The sequence below is a fragment of the Ictalurus furcatus genome, chromosome 13, assembly GCF_023375685.1.
Source record: "Ictalurus furcatus strain D&B chromosome 13, Billie_1.0, whole genome shotgun sequence".
In the NCBI taxonomy this organism is placed as follows: domain Eukaryota; kingdom Metazoa; phylum Chordata; class Actinopteri; order Siluriformes; family Ictaluridae; genus Ictalurus; species Ictalurus furcatus.
Window position 1 is genome coordinate 6,832,203 of NC_071267.1, and position 22,656 is coordinate 6,854,858.

General features: G+C 38.8%; 2 protein-coding genes across 3 annotated transcripts; both read left to right on the top strand.

Moving 5' to 3' along the window:
• The first annotated feature begins 1,750 nt into the window (after window positions 1-1,750).
• Window positions 1,751-8,213, top strand: lgi1b (leucine-rich, glioma inactivated 1b). Of its 2 annotated transcripts, none has more exons than XM_053640070.1 (8): window positions 1,751-2,334; window positions 2,459-2,530; window positions 6,128-6,199; window positions 6,282-6,353; window positions 6,457-6,528; window positions 6,644-6,813; window positions 6,989-7,153; window positions 7,399-8,213. In XM_053640070.1, exons 1-8 carry the CDS (start codon window positions 2,141-2,143, stop codon window positions 8,211-8,213), a joined length of 1,632 nt encoding a protein of 543 aa, XP_053496045.1. In that variant the 5' UTR covers window positions 1,751-2,140. The 2 variants fall into 2 exon arrangements, with proteins under 2 accessions (XP_053496045.1, XP_053496046.1); XM_053640071.1 differs by having other exon boundaries at window positions 2,269-2,334; window positions 2,459-3,162.
• An 854-nt stretch (window positions 8,214-9,067) lies between these two features.
• Window positions 9,068-20,747, top strand: slc35g1 (solute carrier family 35 member G1). The gene is made up of 3 exons (XM_053640073.1): window positions 9,068-9,634; window positions 17,474-17,645; window positions 18,786-20,747. Exons 1-3 carry the CDS (start codon window positions 9,325-9,327, stop codon window positions 19,531-19,533), a joined length of 1,230 nt encoding a protein of 409 aa, XP_053496048.1. The 5' UTR covers window positions 9,068-9,324; the 3' UTR covers window positions 19,534-20,747.
• The last annotated feature ends 1,909 nt before the right edge of the window (window positions 20,748-22,656 follow it).

Sequence of the window (22,656 nt, forward strand, 5' to 3'; positions counted from 1 at the left end):
ACAAAAACTTGACTGTTTTTAAATCTTTCTGGGAAAAGATGAAAAAAGACCCCAGTGATCGGAACAAAAAACTGAGTTTACCATAACTGCCAAATATTTACTGCGGGATAAATGGACCGATGAACAGAAATATTTAGGTTCCTGTGACCCTGCTGAAAAACCCAGCTTACACCGACCAGCTACCAGCTGCCAAAACACAGGCCGGGCTGATCACAGTGGTAGAGCATCTATGCCAGCTGGTAGAAACGGAACAAAAATTCTGAATTACCACTCATAGACAAGTTACTTTTTAGAGAATAACACAACAGGAAAGACATTAAAAAATCTCATGAATAAGATAGCTGGGAAATAACTTACCAACTAGTAAACATGGTCTACCAGTTTACTCAGCTCAGCCTGTGTTTTGACAGCTAGTACCTGCTCAGAACATGCTGGATTTTCCCCCATGTTATTATAACATATTAGACATATTGTTCTATTTAATGTTATATTCTGGGGTGGAGTTAGCACTAGGCAAAGGTAGGCAACTGCTTTGGGCCCCAAGAAGCAATGACCACCACCAAAAAATGCAAAAGATTTGTCTTTTAACTTGGTAAATTACGCTAAATAATGTGTGCTGTAAATTTTAATATATATTCCAATACTTTGCCTTTGAAATCACTAAATCTGCCTCTGCTTACATTTATTCTGGTATAATAATCTATAAACCTACATCTGTCCCAGTTATTCCAGCCTCAACTAATGACATTGAGCTGAAAGTGATTCATCTTAAATAAATAGGCCATAATCAAGCAATCACATTCTTTCCTAATGAGTTCCTCAAAAATAATTCCACCATATTTTAATCCTTTGAAACCGTTGCACTATGCAATAATGTAATAATTGTCATCATGTTTTGTTATGTAACATTTATTTGAACATTTATTGGGCTGTTTTGTGCAACATTTAGCTACAATAGGCTATGTATTCTACTGTACAGTAACATATTTGCGTATAGCTATCAGTTACATGCTTTATATGGGCTGTATACGTTTGTTTCATATTTACATTGTTTTGTGACAAGGTTGGTAAAAAGAAAATTACTCAGCCCTGCTTTTCACAACATCTATGATCAGTGCATTATTACAGTAGCCTATCATTATTGTTTACACTGGCATACAGTCAACATCAACGATTGTTAAATGGTTCATTACAATTGCTTGCACGACAATTCATCTAAAATGAATTGTAACAGGTCTAAAAGCTATACTACTGCTAGTACAACAACAACAACAACAACAACAACAACAACAACAGCATGATGAGCACACACAGCAAAAATCAGCAGTGTTGATTTAACACCCACAGTGTTGAATTTACACCTTACAGTATTTATATAAGTCCATCGGACTCAAATAAACACTCTGGGTGTTAATTCAACACTAGGGATTTTACTGTGTAAGTAGAGCAGTATATATATGATATATATGGTGAGTATATATATATATATATATATATATATATATATATATATATATATGTATATATATATGTATATATATATATATATATATATATATATATATATATATATATATATATATATAAGCCCCTTATTTATTTAGGATATTCTTGTATAATGTTTGACATAAAACACGAAATAATAAAGCTACAAAGCCCATCGCGTCCTTTTCTTGGGACTCAGGTGCGTGTTTTTGTCTCATGAATATTCTGATAAGCTTTAATTCCCAGGATGCGCTCGTGCGCAATCGCAAGAAGGGAGAGAGAGAGAGAGAGAGAGAGAGAGAGAAGACCATTGGATCAGACCCTGTACACATCTTTATGTATTGTAGGAGCGTCGCCTTGTTGGGGTGGCATGCTCTCTATACAAGGCTGGCACGAGGCTTTATAGGGATTTCTATCCAATAACGGTTCATTTGATTGACGCTATACTCATTGTGCTACATTCGATTGAGTGTGTTTGTTTTGAACTGGAAGTCTTGGTCTTGCATGTGCTTTTTTGCATGTGTTTATATTCGGGACGAGACGCTTGGGTGCCTTTCTGAGACCGAGGCGCATCCGTATAGTTGTGGGTTTGCTCCGGAGCAGCTCGTGCGCTGAGTGTGTCCGTGTCCCAGGCTCTGAAGTGAACCGGGTCAGAATGGGACACGGCGGCGGGACACTGGGCTTCACTGTGACGCTGCTCTGCGCCGCAGCGCTCTGTCTCTCGGCTGAGAGCCGCAGGGGGAATAAACAACCCCGCTGCCCCGAGGGATGCACGTGCACCAAAGATAACGCCTTGTGCGAAAACATCAGGACTGTTCCGAACACCTTCCCTCCGGACGTCGTCTCACTGTAAGATCCTCCTTCTGAGATTTTCCTGAATAAATATCGAAATATATAGCTATATATAAATGTGTGTGTGTGTGTGTGTGTGTGTGTGTGTGTGTTCATGCACTTTTCCATGTCTCGCCAACAGATCCTTCGTGAAGTCCGGCTTCAGTGAAATCGCCCCAGGAAGCTTCCTCCACACGCCGTCTCTTCAGCTGCTGTGAGATCTGTTATCCTGTTATCCAGTAGACTCGATCCCATCCCAAACCTCTGTGTTTATTCGCCTACTGCTGTTTTAATACTAGTCTAATACAGCAGCACGCAGGCTTGGGCGTCGCCATGGCAACGCAGTGGCTGCGTTCTATTTTGAAGCATGTCTGTGTTGTGTAGTGCGTAGGCTACCCTTTGTGTTCCTGTGTGTCTGTTCTTGATTACTGAGCTGAGCTTGGATCGCAGTGTTAGGCGTGTAGATGTCTGTAAACAAACACTGTCTGTTCCCCTTCAGCAGAACCCTGCAGAAATATTAAAGAGTCCATTAAGCTCCGTATCTAATTACTTAAAACGCTTAAATAGGGTTGCCAGATTGAAGAGTCCAATTAAATCAGGAGCTAGGCGATAGATAGGCGAGCCAGATTGCCATACGGGCAGAAGATTGTGGACACCTGAGTATCATACCCATTTGAACATCCCATTCCTGATTTAGTCCCCGACACACCTTTGCTGTTATAATAACTTCCACTCTTCTGGGGAGGCTTTCCACTAGATTTTGGAAGGTGGCTGTGAGGGTTTGTGACTGGGGGTCAGGCACTGGTGTTGGGAGAGGTGCATGCGGTGTTCCAGTTCATCCCAAAGGTGTGTAATGGGGTTGAGATCAGGGCTCTGTGCTCTGACCTCATTGTCATGCTGGAACAGGTTTGAGTCTCTTAGTTCCAGTGAGGGGAAATTGTAGCCTAATACTGTGGCATACAGAGACATTCGATCTAATTGTGTACTTCCAATTTTGTGATAACAGTTTGGAAAAGGCCCACATATGGGTGTGATGGTCAGGTGTCCAGAAAACTTTGGCCATATACTGTATATTAACTGTATCAACTGTTTGTCCCTGCTAAAAATCAGCTACACAGTTCCAAAACACAGGCCGAGCTTGTAAAGCTAATAGACCATCTATGGTGGTAAGTGAGAAGTTGGAGAAGGAAACATTTTCTGAACTACCACGACTAATGCAGCACCACCCTGCTGAAAACAACAACAACAACAACAAACAAACAATAGAAACATCACAGAAATTCTAATGATTTCCACTACAAATACCATTACAAACCATCAGCTAACCATTAAAACCATTACCATTATTGGTCCTTAATGGTATCCACTAGGCAAAAAAAAAAAGACTAGACATCCCACCAATAGAAGGCAGCAAATTATCATTACAGTTTCCATTAAAAACCAATACAATTCTCATTATAATCATTAAAACCATTGCAAATTCTATGAGGGTTTATATATATTACAAATATTAAAAAAAAAAAAAAAAATAACATAACAGTAAGGCAATTAGAAAATCTCTAGCATTTACAGATCAGTTGAGCCAAGTAATAATGAAGCTGGAAATAACTCATTTAAGATGGTCTACTAGTTTGACCAGCTCGATCTGTGTTTTGGTCAGACAGAGCTATATTCTCCACCAGTGTTTGTTTTTTTTGTTTTTGTTTTTTTGTTTTTTTGTTTGTTTGTTTTACTTTGTTTGTGCCATTTTATAACTGCTTTAGCGTTCCTGCAAACACACTAATCTATATGGGATAGACTGAACCACATTTGCATAGAAAATCCACAATTTCCTTCAGAAATGTTATGGCAGGAAAGTCTAGTTTCTCAGACTATTTATTCTGCCAATATGAATTACTTCTAACTCTGCCTAGAAACGTATAGACCATAAGAGCTAACACTTAATTATGGCTTAAAGTAGTCAGTGCCACCATTCTCCATTCTAAATTTTGTTTAATTATATAGCTCTACTACCCAAAGACATTTTTTGTGTATCCCAAATGTGATTAAAATACTTCTAGTAAAGAAACACTGCCCAATCTGGCAACACTGCAATGTGCTGTATAAATTATGCAGTGCAGCTGCTCTATTGGGATTGTCATCTAAATTTTATGGTTTGAAGTCAGTCAGTATTGCTAAAAAGTTTCCTGTTCAGTGCCTAGGACTATATGTCTTGCATAAATGAATGATCATTTATTTGATTTCTAGAAAAACCTTACAAATTATGACAGCAGGAACAATCGCACAGGCTATTCTAGTCAGAAGTGAAAGCCTTAAAATGTTTAATGTTTAAAATGTTTAAGGAAATTGTCCTAAATAATGTTGCTATTCATTCATGTGACATTACTTTTACCTTACATTTAGCATTCAAAAACACTGAGCAGACTACTATTACTTTACTTACTTTATTAGATTTCTATTACATTGTCTGTAACGCCTTTTACTTTTGGTCTCGAGTGTCATGATTATATCCAGATCCAGACATTGTCCAAATAAAAATGAACGAGTAGATGCATCCAAGACACATGTGCAACAGATTAAAATCTGTTTGTTCAAACCACTTCAGGAGGTGGTCTTAGACACATTTTACATACGTGCATATACATTTGATAACCTATATCACTAGCAATAGGTGATGTTTTCAAATGTCAGTAAGTAATGCCAGTGAGTGAAGATTTCATAACACATAACATAGACAGTCTCCCCAGGATTTAGCGATTTTCCATTGCAGAAATTAATGTAAAATCAAGCAAACTCAAAATAAATTCTAAATTACCGCAGATTTTCTGCAGATTTGGGCCAAGACGCATCACCCAGTGCAACCATGAACATGAGTACAGCTAAAAGGTCTCATTTACTGTACCTCACTAGTGAAAGACTGTGCACACAATTTCATGAAATTGCAATTTAACCAATTCAAGTAGTTTTCCGCAAAGAAAAAGCAAAAAAAAAAATCTTATTTTGAATAAAACCGCAGCAAAAACAAGCATTTTTGGCCACAACAATCACAAAAAAAACCTCTGTGAAATCCTGTAGGGACTGCATAGAGCACTGAAAGTTGTTAAAATGCATGTGGTTAAATTATTATCAGGATACAATCTAGAAAGAAGCAGCAAAAATGCTGTGTTCTCAATGACAACATTGTCAAAACCTTCTATTTAAAGGAATACTTCAGGATATTAAAAAACAAAACAACAACTTTCTTTTTATAAGGATATAATCTGTGGTATTTACCCCAGAAAAACACTGGGACACATTCCTTGTTTACTTGATACAGTTTTATAGTAGAAATGTCAGGGTAAGAAGTTGAAATCTCTCAGTAAAAAAAAAAAGAAAATTACATACATGATCAGGCGAATTTAAAACTACAGCTGTTAACTTTTTAACAATAAAGGTCTTAGGATGAGATTTACAGTATATGAGAGAGAATAAAAGCAAACTCCAAACTCTGGAGCAATAGAGGGAAAAGTCACTCGTTTTTACACTTCCTCACATGCGGTTATGTGAAATCTGACGCACTTGTGTGTTTACTTTGACAGCCATTTAGTCATGTGACTACTTGCAACATAACCATACGTTCTTTATAAATTATATATTATTGAGAAACGTGTTTATCGATGCCTCAACAACTTCCATAAGATTAAAGTTTGTAATTATACTCTACAGAGACAGAAGATGGAGATTAGTATATTGTTTCATGCCAAGGTGTCATGGGAAAATTAAAACCATCTCAAATGTATGAGTGACACTAAAATGCTGATTTGGGTTACAGCTTGTTTACAGCCAACACTTTTGACTCTATTGATGAAGATGCGTTTCAGGGCCTGCCACATCTGGAGTACCTGTGAGTTGCATCGCTCTTTATTTCTTTTTAATGTAGTCAAATAAATGGAATAACTGTTACTAAATGTGACACTTGATTGCAGGTTTATTGAAAACAACAAAATCGGGTCCATGTCACCTTTGGCCTTTAGAGGTTTGAAATCTCTCCTTCATCTGTGAGTATATCAGAGCGTAATTTGTTATAGCAGGATAAATGATTAACTCTGTAGAAAGGGTGTGAAAGCTTTAAACGTTAATATTGATCTTTTTACTGATCAGGAGTCTTGCCTATAATAACCTTGAGATGTTACCCAAAGATGTTTTCAAGGGGATGGATGCCTTAACAAAAGTGTATGTTTTTGCACATTTCACAAATATAATATCACCTTTTAATGTTCATGACATCAACTTTACGGTAACCAGACCAAGCATGATATTACCTGCAAATATATGTATGTACTACCAGGGATCTTCGAGGGAACATGTTCATCTGTGACTGTAAACTGAAATGGCTAGTTGAGTGGATGCACAACACCAACGCGACAGTGGACCAGATACACTGTAGCGGGCCGCCGCTTTATCAAGGGAGGAAGATCAACGAGCTGATGCCTCAGGCGTTTGACTGTATAACTGCAGGTGAGGTGACAGTCCTCTATAATACTCTTAAATCTGACAAGACTGTTGATTAATTTTATGATCCCATAATACAAAACAAATCAAGAATGTATAAATCTCCAAAGTCAGGACAAGTATGTGAAACTGCAGTTTTAAATCTGAAATATCCGGCAGCAAAATCATCTTTCTGTTACAGAGTTTGTTTCCAAGAAGACCCTGAAGTTCGAGTCTATCTCAGCGGAGACCTTCACTGTTGGGAACGATCAGTATGCGGTGTTTGCACAGCCTTTTGCGGGAACATGTAGCTTCATGGAATGGGACCACGTCAACATGGAGTTCAGACCTTTTGACAGTATAGAAAGTGAGAGCCAGCTAATATACACAACTCAGAATGTTTGATTAGTTGTGTTCAGTAATGAGATCATTGGAAAATAAAAGTCTGAGTGTAAACAACATTCTTAAAGTCGACTAGTCCATTTCACAGCCACATATAGTATTATTACCTAAAGCTACAGTAAAGATTTTTACCTATGCTGAATGCTACTTGATTTATCACGTCACACCATGATGCCGTATTTAATTGGTATTATTTCTGTTTCTTCTTAGGTACCTCCACCGTGGTCTGTAAGCCAATGGTGATTGATGACCAGCTTTTCATTATTGTGGCACAACTGTTTGGGGGCTCACACATTTACAAGCGGGACACATCAGCCCACAAGTTCATCAAGATCCAAGACATTGATATCCTGAAGATCCGCAAGCCCAACGATGTCGAAACATTCCGCTTGGACGGCGAGTGGTTCTTCGCGATTGCTGACAGCTCCAAAGCAGGCTCCACTACTGTGTACAAGTGGAACGGCAATGGCTTCTACTCACACCAGTCTCTACATCCGTGGCACCGTGACACGGATGTGGAGTATCTGGAGATCGGTGGCAAACCTCATCTGATCCTGTCCAGCAGCTCGCAACGGCCCGTCGTCTATCAGTGGAGCCGGAGCCAGAGGTTTGAGCGGCGCACAGACATCCCTGAGACGGAGGACGTATATGCTGTGAAGCACTTCAGAGCCAGGGGTGAGCTTTATATCTGCCTGACACGCTTCATTGGCGACTCGAAGGTGATGCGGTGGGATGGTGCCATGTTCACCGAGGTGCAAAGTGTGCCATCACGTGGCTCCATGGTCTTCCAGCCTGTGACAGTCGGAAGCTGGCAGTACGCCATCCTGGGCAGTGACTACTCACTCACGCAGGTCTACCAGTGGGACTCCAAGAAGGGCCGCTTTGTGCACTTCCAGGAGCTGAATGTCCAAGCCCCAAGGGCTTTCTCCCTGGTATCCATTGACAACCATGAGCTCCTGCTCGCCTCCAGTTTCAAAGGGAGGACACAGATCTATGAGCACCTCATCATCGATCTGAGTAATTGAAGCAATGCTTGAAGGTTTTTTGCTAAAAGTGCCGGGGGACAGACCGATGGAGACGCGCTTGCTGTCAGGACTCACGTGCGTTATCTAGATGACTAACGATGCTTCCAGATGACCGCCTCTCTAGAAATTCTTTGTGTCCTCCACCATTGTTGTCATCATCTAGTCTGCACTTTTCAGTTTTGCTCTTTTTAACCCCTCCTCCTCTTAACAAAAGCCATTGTCCATGTATTATCTCCCTCTGAACAAAAGCTAGAGGGACAATAATAAAGAAACACAAAACTGCAAATTAAGTGATTAACTGTTGACACCATAATAGGTTGGCCAGGAAATTGTTGGCAGATTTTTTTTTACTGTAGTCTTAAACAGTTTGTAACTTTTATACAAAAAAAAAACTTCATCTGACTGACAATGTTTTTTACACTAATTATGGTAGTTTGAACAGACAATTTTGTAATCAGGTTAATCATACTGCAGTGAATTTAGACGTGATAGTATTTTGTAGGTATGTCATTTTAAACAGAAGGTTTTTAGCCGTGTAATTGTTTGTTCTTTGTCGTTACTGTGTAGAAATAATAAACCACTTTAATATAAATGTGACATCTGTTATTGTATTAAGATGATGGTTTGTATTTATTGAAAAATGACCTAAATCATTAAATAGCAAGTTATTCATGATTGTAAGCACGTTTTCTGAAAATGATTAGGAATCAGTGTCGTTGAGTGGGTCATTATGAGTGGGTAAAAACGCAGGGAAACCACTCGGTTGGCCACCTATATTACAGTATGGTCCGCCATGTTAAGTGTTCTTCTAAAGCTTAATTTCATTTTATATCTTTAATCCCTCACGTGCTTGCTAGTATGTATGCTAAGTGTGCGTCTCTTAAAACTGCCTTATTAAGCAGCAGCAAAGATAAACTACTAGTATAATTAGCAGTTTAGATTAGTGAGGTAGTGTGTAGAGCGCCCGCGCTCTCTCTCTCCCTCTAGTGGTAGAACATGGCGTTGCATGTTCACAGCGTGTGCAAGGTTAATCATTTAGCCAACTTCTACTCCTCAGGGAACAGAGTGACGAGGCGAGTCACCGAGATATGAGCACCTGTTGCATCTTGATATGGACGGTTTGAGGAACGGAAAGGGCGGCGACGATGATGATGGCGGACACACGGTTTTCTCGGTTGTCCCCTTCAGGGACGAGGACACGGCGTTTCCTAAAGTTGCGGGTGATGCGGAGGGGGAGGAGAAGGACGGAGAAACCCGGCTACGGCGAGGCAGTATCGGAGGACACGAGGAAGAAGGTGATGGCGGTAGCGACATGTCACAGGAAAACTCACGCAAATGGACGGAGTGTTTGTGTTTTAAAAAGGGGCACGAGCGCGACCCCGAGCCCGACCCCGAGGAGTCACGCGCCGCAGTTCAGAGAGGTAAGTGTGATCCGATCTGACCTCGGGCTCACGTGCACTTCTAAAACTACACTCGGTCACTAAATCTAAAGAAATCTATCCAGAAATGCTAGAGTTTGGAGGTTTTATTTGTTTCAAACGCGTGTCACAGACTTACAGGAACTTTGTGTGTTGTTCTTTATGAATGACTTCCTTTCGTTTTAAATGGATGCTAAGACGGTATTTAAAACACACACACAAAGGTTAAACCCCAATTGTTTACATATATTTTCCTCATCTGAACGACGTTAGAGACATGAACGTTTATTGTATTAATGTCCTGAAAGAGCAAGCCTCGCCGAAACAAAAGTGCAAGATGTATGTCGTCTGAGTTCAGACCCCCTGTACCTTCTTTAATCAGACTGGCCAATCAGAAGCACCCAAGCTTTGCGATGCTGGAGTTTGATTGGCTGGCGCTGAGTGCATGGAGTTCTGAAGAGGCGGGACATGTCAGGGCTGTCACGCTAACTCTCTAGTCTACATCACAAACATATGCACTTTCATAACGCGACTAAAACCGGAATACTCCACACGATTAATACGATTTGTGTTTACTTCCAGTATGACTTTAGTCTGATTAAGGTCGTCAGAAATCGCTGTTTACATGATAGATTATCATTAGATCAGAGTATTGTCTTATTCAGGTTAATATCAGATTATTGTTGTCCTGAATACTAATAATATATACTAATAATTAGTTCTGAATATTCTGACATGAACCCGATTAAGCCGATACTCTGATTAAGAAACTACCATGTAAACAGCAATTATTGATGACCTTAATACGGCTAAAGTCACCTGGAATAAAGCTGGTTTGTCGTTGGACGTTCGATATTCGCAGATTTGCGGAAATTAAGGGACCGTCTCTAAAGTTACATACGACATTGTTAAACACGTTTCTAACTTCAATAGCATTTGAAGGGAATGACTTACAGTCATATAACCAACTGTAAAGTGTTCATCTAGGTGTCAGGTATGAAGCACACCTTTTAGATTTTTGATATTTATTAAAATAAGCTATTAAATCATATGTAAATTAGATATGAATTTAATTTCACTATAAAATGGGCCCATACACAAAATATTCCATTATTTATGCGTCATACCTGACACCTAGGTGAACACTTTACAGTTGGTTGTGTGACTGTACATCATTCCCTTCAAATGCTATTGAGCTTTAAATTATGGTATATTTTGTGTATGTATGAATCCATGCAGTAATAAAATACATGGCAATATTTACATATGATTTAATAGTTTATTTTGTTAAATATCAAAAAATCTAAGAGGTGTGCATTATAGCTGACACCTAGATGAACACTTTACAGTTGGTTAAATGACTGTAAGTCATTCCCTTCAAATGCTATTGAAGTTAGAAACGTGTATAACGATGTCGTATGTAACTTTAGAGACGGTCCCTTAATTTCCGTATATCTGCGAATATTGAACGTCCAACGACAAACCAGCTTTATTCCAGTCTAAGGTCATACTCGAAATAAACACAAATCGAATTAAGACGTGTGGAGTACTCCTGTTTTAGTCACATTATCGACATGTACACACATGTACACACCTTAATCACATTATCAACGCTGTGTGAGAGTTTTCACCGCATTTTGTGATGTCACGTTCACACACGGCAGTGCTCAACCGTCTTACGGCAAACGAGCACGGCTGCATCCGAAACTGCGTACTTACCTGCTATGTAGTAGGTGAAATACATATATTTCGGCTACTATATAGTAGGTATGTGGTTTGGGACGCAGCCCACGGCTTCAAGCAGTTGTCTATCTGCACGTATAGCATGACAAAAGCTTTCGTGAAATTAAAAATGAAACACTCAAAACTGTATACGGTACCATAAAGAAGACGAACTGTATGTCGATACGTGAAATTCTGGAGGAAACGTCGGATGGCGTGGTGCGGGGACATAATGGCGTGTGACGTTAATCCATCTATGTTCTATAACATGTAAAACGTGAACATGAAAGGAATATTCTAAAAGCAACTCATGTAAATGCCTAAATCACAATATTGTCTTATTCAGAATAAGGTCAATAATTAGATTATTGCTGTCCATGTAAACGTAGTCAATTGAGAAACCATTCAAATTATGTTGTAATGAGAATTATAATCGTATAAATATAATCAGCGCTGCTGAATTGTCTAATCTGTTTTGTCAGAAGTTGTTTTCTGTACCTCTGAGAGTAGTGCTGGCTCGAAGTCAAATCCTAGGTTTCGTTGTATTAATGCGCTGGTCCGAATACCTCATAGTTTCCATAGTAACAGGAGTTTATGTGGCCGCATAAAAAGCCTTTTTGATGAACAGATTGTAATTTTCAATCTTGTAACGAGACATTTAACACTTACGGTAACATTTACTCATCTGTAACAAGCTGGTTTTTACTTTTTTGTCACTTCAGGACGTGCTATTATTGGAAAAGAATCAAGTTCGCATCACATCACATTAAGACTTTGATCAGCTTGTCATTGAGTAGTATCAAGATTACAAACAGTAAAATAACTGATTAAACTAGTTATGATCTACTGAAGTACCATCTATTGTTAGTTAACACTGCACAGAACTAGTTGGTTTTACCACTGTACATTATTCATGTCTGCTGGGAAAAAACCCCAACAGAAATTCTAGTGGATTCCACTACAAATACCATTACAAACCATCAGCTAACCATTAAAACAATTACCATTATTGGTCCTTAATGGTATCCAATAGACTTAACATGCCACCAATAGAAGGCAACAAATTACCAGTAGAGCCCCACAAGGACCATTACAGTTTTCATTAAAACCAACACAATTCTTATTATAACCATTAAAACCATTACACATTCTATGAGGGTTTCTGTTGTTTTTTTTGTTTTTTTCTGGTTTAGTGAAGAGCGGGTAAAATGACTCATCATTCTTCTTTGAGGGGAAATTGATTAAAAATCATTCCTGCAACCAGCCGAGTGAGTAGTGACCGTGTTATCTCCTGACCATAATGTCGCAAGGGATCGCAAGATCACCGGGAGTAATGCAACATCTGGGCATTCTTGTGGACTGTCCCAAAAAGTTTGCTTCAACACCCTCGCACCCATGTGCAGTATACGGTAATAACAGAAATCAGTTTTCCACGTTTTCACACAAGTAGTACAGACAGTTATAAAAAATATATCAATATATGAATAAATAAATAAACAAGGCCTATATAGTGACATTGACACGTTGTTTGTGTGGTTGTTTGCAGTAACTATATTTTAAATGGCGTTTCATTTAATCACTTAACAGTAAAAAATTAAAAAAGAAAAAATGTAAACAGTTAATGTAATTTGTTTTTGATTTGTCTTATTGATGGGGAATTTTATTGAGTCTTGTTCAAGTAAATGCTCTAGATTGAGAAGTTAGTGTGTGTGTGTGTGTGTGAGAGAGAGAGAGAGAGAGAGAGAGAGAGACACACACACACATTAGCGTAATTTATTTGAGGTGAATTGTGGCTTTATAATATCCAGTAAATGTGACTAAAGATCAACTCCAGTGAAATGTAATGAAAAATATAACAAAAATCGATACTTGATTTTGATATTTTGACCTTAAATTAAAGTAATTTTCCGTTACTAGAGTATTTTACAAAAAAAGTTCAAAGACTCTCATCCAGAGCACAGAGCTTATTTATTCCCACGCTGTAGACTATAATTATGTTGTTTTTTGTTGTTTTAAAATCCTGTTTATACAACGGTAGTGGAAAATTACAAAGCAACTGGTTTATTTGTGTTAAAACATGCATTTATTGCAAAGCTGCTGCACATACAACGTGGACGTGGACTCTGAACCGCTTAAGGCTGGTTTCTGTTTGGGGTTGGGTTTTTTTTTTTGTTTTTTGTATGTGTTTATTTTATTTTCCTGATTGCAGAGGGCAGACCCAGGAATTAGCATGCTTCTCCTTCAAACACATTTAACATCACCTGAAGTTCAGTGCCAAACAACGAAAATGAAGAAATGCAGCCGTCACCGTTCAACACTGTGCAGATCAAGCTTTTCAGTTGGCACTGCCCACAGCTCATTCACACCGGTCTTCATTTAGGTGCTTTCTCACTATGAGTAAACACTACAAGGTGTCCCAAAGTTCTCCGTACTTAGGGGACTACAGTATGTTTGCCAGCACCATGTCGGCTGCGCCTTCATCAGTGGATGTTTGTGGAGGTTCACTTCTCAGTTGGGCCGCAACACTCCCAGTCTTTCAGAATTTGTGAATACATTTGGCAGCAGTGTCGTGTGTTTGATGTGTAGCGGTCGACTGATCGGTTTTGCCAATGAATCAGCACCGATAACCGATTATACCCACCGATTCGTTTTTCCTGGTTGCGTCTGTTGTGGGATCGGAGTTGTGCCTGTTTTGTGTTTTTTGATTAATTTAGGATATCTTTATTTTTATTTGTTATGTGGAGTCTTACTTTTTGGTTTAGTTTGGATGTATATCTTTTATCACTTTAACATTTATTAATAGTTAATATACATTAATATTTCTGTATTTATTTCATTTAAAGTCCATTTTCATGGTGCAGCAAGTATTGTTAAGTTTTATAATATTCAGCGAGAATGATTTTCAATACGGTCTTCTTTTGTGCATTCTTAAAGGCTATCTAGAAAAAAAAAATATATATATATATGTGTGTGTGTGTATGTATATATATATATGTGTATATATATATATATATATATATATATATATATATATATATATATATACACACACACACACACACGGTCATGTGAAAAAAAATAAGTACACCGCATGGAAATATTTGGACAACCAAATATTTGATCCTCTTTGAAACAGGGCCTATTAATAAAGTTGATGCACTCTATCAAATGACATAAAATTGGCATTTTGTAGTAATTTTCACAATTTAAATTAACAAAAAAAAACCCAGATCAGTCACATGGAAAAAGTAAGTACACCCCTACATTTATCACACCTTCAAATCCATAACATTAGAAGCAGGTGTTGAAGATCGGGTGCCAGTGATTTAGAACCTGCTTAGCGAGTGCAAGCGGAACCTGTCTTATTTATACCTCTCTCGTATCTAGTGTCTGGTGTTCCCTTTGTTCTTGAGGTGTGTGGTGTCATCATGTCAAGATCTAAAGAGATCTGTAAGGCCTTCAGAAAAAAAGGTTGTCAATACCTATGAGTCTGGCAACGGATTTAAAAAGATCTCCAAATTATTTGATGTACATCGTTCCGTCCCAGTAAATTCAGCCCAAGAGCAGACCGTCTGATGCAAAACAAGTCTCCAAGAACCCCAAAATTCATCACAGGATTTGCTAGTAAATCTTGTAACTGTTGGTGTCAAAGTGCATGCTTCTACAATCAGAAAGAGATTGCACATATTTGACCTGCATGAGAGGTGTGCCAGGAAAAAGGCTTTGTAAGACTACAGTTTGCCAATGAGCATGTAGGCAAAGACCAGGCCTTTTGGAATAATGTGCTCTGGGCAGAAGAATCAAAGATAGAGTTGTTTGACCATAGTAACAGCAGACATGTTTGTCTCAGATCAGAGACAGCTTTTCAGCAGAAGCACCTCATACCAACTGTGAAGCACAGTGGTGTAAATGTTATGGTTTGGGGTTGCTTCACTTCCTCAGGGACTGGACAGCTTGTATTCATTGATTCAACTATGAATTCTGCATCATATCAAAGAGTGCTTGAAGATAATGTGAGGCCATCTGTCTGAAAGCTGAAGTTGTACAGAAAATGGGCCTTTCAACAGGACAGTGCTGATAAGCACCCTAGCACATCCACCAAGGAATGGATCAAAAAGAAAAGCCCTGATTTGAATCCAATTGAAATGTTGTGAGGGGATTTGAAACGGGCAGTACATGCAAGAAAACCCTCAAACATCTTGCCACTGAAAGAATATTGCATGGAAGAGTGGTCAAATATCCCAGCAAGCCTGGTGGACAATTATGTAAAATGCCTACAAGAAGCTATTTCGCTAAAGTGGACAATACCAACTTCTGAGGCCAAGGGTGTACTTACTTTTTCCACAGAAGAATATCACATCCAGACAGCACAGGCAAAGGCCTTTTGCCATTAAGCTTTGCCAGGGGCACAAAAGCAACAGGGTTTATAAAGTCGTAATCAGCTCACAGGAATTAAAGATCTTGTCTGTTGAGAATACTGAACACCATAATACACGTGACCTGTCCATGTAGCTTCTACTGGCAAATAATTAGCATGGAGTGGTTTTCTGTGGGTCGCCCCATGAGTACATAAGATCATTCAGTGACACAGGTGGTGTTTGAACATGGGGACATGTGACAACAGGCCACAGGAGTGGGCTTTTAATATGAGAAACAGTTTGTTTTTACCCTTACAGTGAACATCCAAATGGTGAAAATTCCTGTGGCTATCATTTTGTAAAAAGTACTATTGTCATCACAGATTTTCTGGGATTCCCCTTTGGGTTAGGCTAACAGTATGAAGACACTGTTCCATTTGCAGGGTATTGTGGATTTTTCTATAAATACTTATTTGTCAAATTTATATACACTATACATGTCATCAGCAAGACATGCTCTTTTTTTCCCCCTCATACAACTATATATTAATCTGTAATGCACAGCCATTATCACAGAAACCAGTGTAAGAATGATCAGGCCAGAGCTAGGCAGGGTAAACAGGTTTTAAACATGGCTTCATTCCAGCAGCTCATTACGTGTAGTATGACTTTGCAGTTTCCACATGGCGGTGTTTTATAGCATTTGATACGATGAGGGAAAAGTTTTAAATTATTTAAATGTTTGATCTAAAGGTTGCTGATATACCATCAGACTGGTATACTCTAGCAGTCCTTAAATAAATTATTGAACGTTCTTGCCATAGTGGTGGTGTTTTTTTTTTTGTTTGTTTTTTTTTACTTTTCATATTATCTAATATTATTATTATTATTATTATTATTATTATTATTATTATTATTATTATTATCATCTTTAGAAATGTTACTGTGAAGATACTGTGATATACAGAAACTTATTAGATTAAGTTATATAATTATACAATGAGTTATTCATGCTAGACCATCCCTATAAGGAAACTCGATTTAACCAGTCAAGTATTTCCTTATAGTAATTTCCTGTAGAACTGATGCAAGAGTCAGTTCAGGAAACACTGCCCATTTCTCTGTTTTGAAGTACCGCCATGGCCTTGGGATCTACAGTCCCAGGATATTTTCCAGACCCCATTTGAGGTCAGTATAGTTGATACAGTTTGGCTTGTGTTCAATCTAGGCTTTCCCATGACCTGATCCTCAGAAGTGGTGCACTCACCCAACAGGTAGCCAAGTGAACCAGGCTGGTTTTTTATTTCTTCAGAAATCATGAGATCAGCAAAACCTGATACGTCCACATGCTGATTCACACACCTCTATTCTTTCCTACTTCTGCATTCAGTTCATGGCGTACAAAGCCATGTCCCACAGTGAAGTCCTTGCATCGCATATCCTCATGATCCCAGCGATCATTTTATTGAAAGTTGGCCAAGTAGAAAACAATTCAAGGGTATGTTCTATCATGAAAAATAATACGTTCAGCATTAAAATGCTGATAAATTCATCCGCTAATATTAATCATGACACTACTGATAGACACGTAATAGTTTTGTGTTTCATCATTTCAAGAATTTTTGCTTTGTATTCCTTCACTGGTTTCAGTTGTATTGAAAGAAATGTTGAAGAAATGGAATTCTCTTCAAGGATGATGCTCGCTGTTTAATTGAATTGAACGGAATAGGTTTTGATTCTTCACGTTTCTGTTTTCCATCAGAGAAGAAAGCATGCTCTGGCCTGGGTCTCATCTACACCATCCTGGCCTCAGTCTTCTTTTCAGTTGCTGCTCTTCTCGTGAAGAAAATCAACGGGCTTCACGCGGTGGAAATCAGTGCAATCCGCTGCTTTTTCCAGATGCTGTTTGTCATGCCAGCCATGATCTACTTCAAGTAAGTTCTAGTCCAAGTCAGTGTGGATCAGCAACCTGACTAGTATTTTTCGCTGAAAATTAGTACAATAGTGAATTCTGACCATACATTCACACCATAATAACAATTTACACCGGTCATCCTGTTCAAAAGTTTACAACCCTCATCCCCTGGCTCTTAAAGTGGTATGTTGCCTTCTTGAGTATCAGTGAATGTTTGCACCTTTTGTAATAGTCGTGTACGAGTCCCTCAGTTGTCCCCAGTGTGAAAAGATGGATCTCATCATCGTATATCCGCTGTTAGAAAGGGGTAAAATATGCAGAAGATTCTGGAAAAGTAAAGAATGGGCAGGACCTGGAGTATTTTTCTGAAGAACACTGGGTGGTTTAACTGCTCAGGACAAACAAGGGACTCATGAAGAACTCTCACAAAACATAAACACAGTCCTTGATCATCCAGGTAACGACACACAGGATTAATAATCAAGCGTGTGTAAACTTTTAAACGGGTTCATTTTTGTCTGCTTTTTAAAAGCCAGACCGTATATGGGAACCTCTTGTAGGTTAGGAATGAAATGTGGAGAGGGGAACTTAAGAAACTTAAGGAACTTATGAATATGCTTGTTGCTTTGGTGCTAGCAGCTGTTACAGCTATAACACACCAGTAAGAGTGCAGTTTTACTGAATATCAGCTCGGCTGTGATTCGGTCGGCTTGCAGGCCGACTGTCGTAAGTAATCACAGCCGTGCCGATATTCAGCATAACTGTACTCTTGCTCGTGCAATACTGTTTTCATGCATCAGTTCTATAAACAAGAAACTAATATTGAATAAATGATATTTCGGATGTGATGCAGCCAAATGTTCTGTTTATATTTGCTCTGCCAATGGATATGGATTCTAAAGAAGCCTCACTCTCTTTATAGCATGCTAGGTAACTGGCTAGCTAGCTCACGTTGATTTGTATGTTCTTCTTAAAGGTGCTTCTGGCACAAGAGTGTATTAACAATTTCGAACTGGGAAGTGGAATTTTACGTGGCGAACACATACGAGCGGAGTGATGCACACAGTGAAACTTCCCAGTGCAGTTATAGGAAGTATAGGCACTCTTGGAACGCCGCTCAACCAACTCTTATAATTTCTATAAAATCACTTTGTTGCAGAATTGGTTTCCTGGGTCCCCGAGGTATGCGGGTGTACCTGTTTCTGCGAGGTTTCCTGGGTTCCAACGCTATGATCCTGCTGTACTACGCCGTGCTTCAGATGCCCCTGGCTGATGCCACGGTCATTACCTTCAGCAACCCTGTCTTCACATCCTTGCTGGCCTGGATCTTCCTCAAGGAGCGCTGCTCTGTCTGGGATGTCATATTCACCATCTCCACCCTCACCGGAGTTGTCCTCATAGCGAGGCCACCCTTCCTCTTCGGGGGTGAGATCTCTGACATTGAGAACAACTACGACAACCACTTAAAGGGCACCGTAGCTGCCTTCGTAAGCGCCATTGCGGTAGCATGCACGATGGTCATCTTGAGAAAGATGGGCAAGAATGTGCATTACTACCTCGCTGTGTGGTATTATGCTGTCCTGGGTTTCATAGAGTGTGTCGTGGTGTTGTTCATCATAGATGAGTGGAAAATGCCATCGTGCGGCTGGGACAGGTGGATCATGATGTCCATTGGGGTCCTGGGCATCGCTGGCCAGATATTCCTTACCAAAGCACTGCAGGTGGAGAAGGCCGGCCCGGTGGCACTCATGAGGACCACGGACGTGGTGTTGGCCTTCGTACTGCAATTCCTCTTCCTCAATCGCAAGCCGACATGGTGGAGCCTCGGCGGAGCGCTGTGCGTGATTAGCAGCACCACTGGCGTGGCGATCAGAAAGTGGTACAACAGTACTAGACATAACAGCTGAGTACCAGGCAAAAAAAATCCTCAGTACATAGAGTTGACATTTTATTGCGTACACCTTTCTAGTAGGTGAATAATAAATGGTCTGCACTTATAACGGCGACTTCTAACCTTAGTGGTTCATCCATTCACACACTCACATTCGCACACCAATGGCAGCAGTGCTGCTCTGCAAGGCAGTAGGCAACAAAAGCGTATTTTCCATACACGCCGAGTTCATTAGTCAGTTTATTATTTACTCCTAGGTGTACGCAACAAACTGGCAACTCTGTACAATGTCCTACTCTGATCGAATATTCTAAGTGAGATTTTTTGTAGCTGAGATATTCTTTACCAGTTTGTTTGGTAATTGTTATACCAAAGATCCTGGACTTTACCTACAGTACATTTAGAAAATGACTTTACATTTTATACATTACTATGGAATTTGCTACTATAACTTTTATATATCATTACAACCTCTTTATCATGTTTATCAGCTTCATAGAATTAACGTTCTATTTAGGTATACTTTATGTATATTTATTTTTCTAAATTAAACAAGAACGTATATTTATAGACATGTATTATTATAGACTGCTGGTCAGAAGATTATTCCGAAGTGCTTCTGCACTCGACCCCTGAAGCGGCATTATTTTTGAAATAAGAAAACTGCCATGAAATTTCATGGACACACCTGCTGTATCTTATTAGTAGTTTTTAATTGAGCAAATATGACATTCTAACTTGTACGAGTTTGACTCGATGTTATCAAGCACTTAAACCTTGTCCCAGTTTAGTCTAGGACAACTTACTGCACAAATGTTAACAAGATAAATATTGATTTATGCTTTTATTTATTAATTTATTGAAGCATATTGCACACAAATTGCACAAAAACAAAATCATGCAATGTTCTTGATTGCTAATATGACATGTTTTTACCCCCATTTGCAGTTCGTTCCAATTAATAACATTTGAACCTTTTTATTTTTATTTTTGTAATTTTTTTTAATGAATTCGATTGTAAGAAAAGCTTATCATGTGTAACATGGAAGCACTGACTGAGTCAGGGTAAAATCAAAAGCACTCACTGATTGTTTAGGGTAATTCTTATGTTGCCTTAAAACTTCGCCATGATGCAATATCTGTTCAAATCCATCCATAAAATAGTCCATCCATTGGTCATTTATTTGACTTTGAGTTGTCAGTTTAAATAAAGTCTGCTATTGATTTTAATCTATACGTGTGTGTGTTTTTTTTCATTCTTCATGAAGTACTACTAAATGTTAAATGATCAGTTGTTTTACACATATAGCAATAGTCACAAAACAGCATTATTAGCCAAAAATAATAGACATCTAAAAGTACCAGCGCTGATTATTTTCGTTTAACAGAAACGGGAGGTATAACATTATGTTGTATGCTTTAGTCACGTGTACAGCTGTCTTTAGTTCAAATGATGTGGTATTAACATGCCGGCTGATACACGGATTTATACCACAGCACTGTTTAAATGTCAAATGTGATTAATTTGCACATTAATACATTAATTAATACATTACAGCTAGACAATAGTGCTGGCTGTAAGATTTACAGTACATTAATGTGCTCATTCTAATGTGTTATCAGTCCCTCCAGGATTTTGCAATTTTGAGATCACGGAAATGAACGCAAAATAGGGCAAAGTCCGCAATGTTCGGCTGGGCTTGCGATTTAAAAAAAATAATTTTTTTCAAAATTACAGCAGTTTTTCTGGAGATTTGGGCCAAGACGCGTCACGTGACGTCATCGCAGCGCACATACAGGCAAAACCTTCGATTCATATGAGTACAGCTAAAACAGCTCATGTTCTCATGAACAAACATCAGTGCAAGAGACCTGATATACCATCAGACTGGTATACTCTAGCAGTCCTTAACTAAATTATTAGTTACATGCAAAACTGTTTAGTATAATTGCGATTTCGCCAATTTAAGTAGTTTTCCACGAAAAAAGCAGAAAAACTTGAAATCCTGTACAGACTGTGTTGCCATTTTTATGGGGACTTCTGTGAGGAGATCACAGGTCCTGGGGACGTTCCACAACATTAAATGCAACTCTAAACAGATAAAAGTATGATGTGTATAATAGGAACAAAACACTTTAGGATGTGGGGTTATAGGTAAATAATCAACTTTAGGGTCTGCATCACACTACCTTGGCTTTTTTTCTTTTCCTATAACAAGATGGCTTTTCATGTTTTATTTCTTGCTTTGTACGTAATCTGACCAACAATTTTATCCAAAGCAAATTACAAGTGAGACAAAATCCAGTCCAAGCCCTCCAGGAACTTTAACTTTGTTTACATGCACATCAAATTCCGTTTAAGGTCTATATTCGGATTTCAGAATACGAATGTTTACGAATTTGATGTTTTTATGCGTATAGGTATCGGAATATTCCTGTATACATAGTTGTTGTAAGTATGCCTGAGTTGTCATTGCTAAATACCTAGCCTACAGCTAAGCATCTGGTATCACCCACAATTACTTGTGGACTGAGAATGCACGTATATCTGTTTTCAGTGGATTTTCTAAGTAAGATGTTTACATGCGCCAAATTTCAGATTAAAACTGGCATATTTTGGGGGGGGGTCGGATCAGCATTTGGGGAATCAGAATATTGTCTTAATCTGAATCGGGCAGCAATTACATGACTCAATACTAAATAGAATATTACAAATTCCAAATAATAGTGGAATATTGATGTTCAGGTAAACATAGTCATTGATGTAGGGGCTGTGTGGAGGTGATGAAAAACAGGAAACAGCAAGGGGCAAGTGAAAACAATGTAGTGAACAGGAGGCTGCAGTCCATTCTGAAGTGGTGGTGACTATGCCCTACTCCCTCTGAAGGTTCCACCCTTCACAGTGAGAACTCTAAAAGGTCTCCAAATAGCCATTTGGAACGTATTTGAGCGTCATTTTATACAGCACAACCTCTGATCGTGATGTAAACAAGAACAAGTATCGCAATAAAATAAAGCACAAATGGACTGAGCAGCAAAAGCGTACCCATGCTGCCACCAGGTGAATTTAAGATCTGCTCTTTACTTAGTCTGAATGTAATCTTTACTTGTACTTTAATAGTACTAAATATTACAAAAG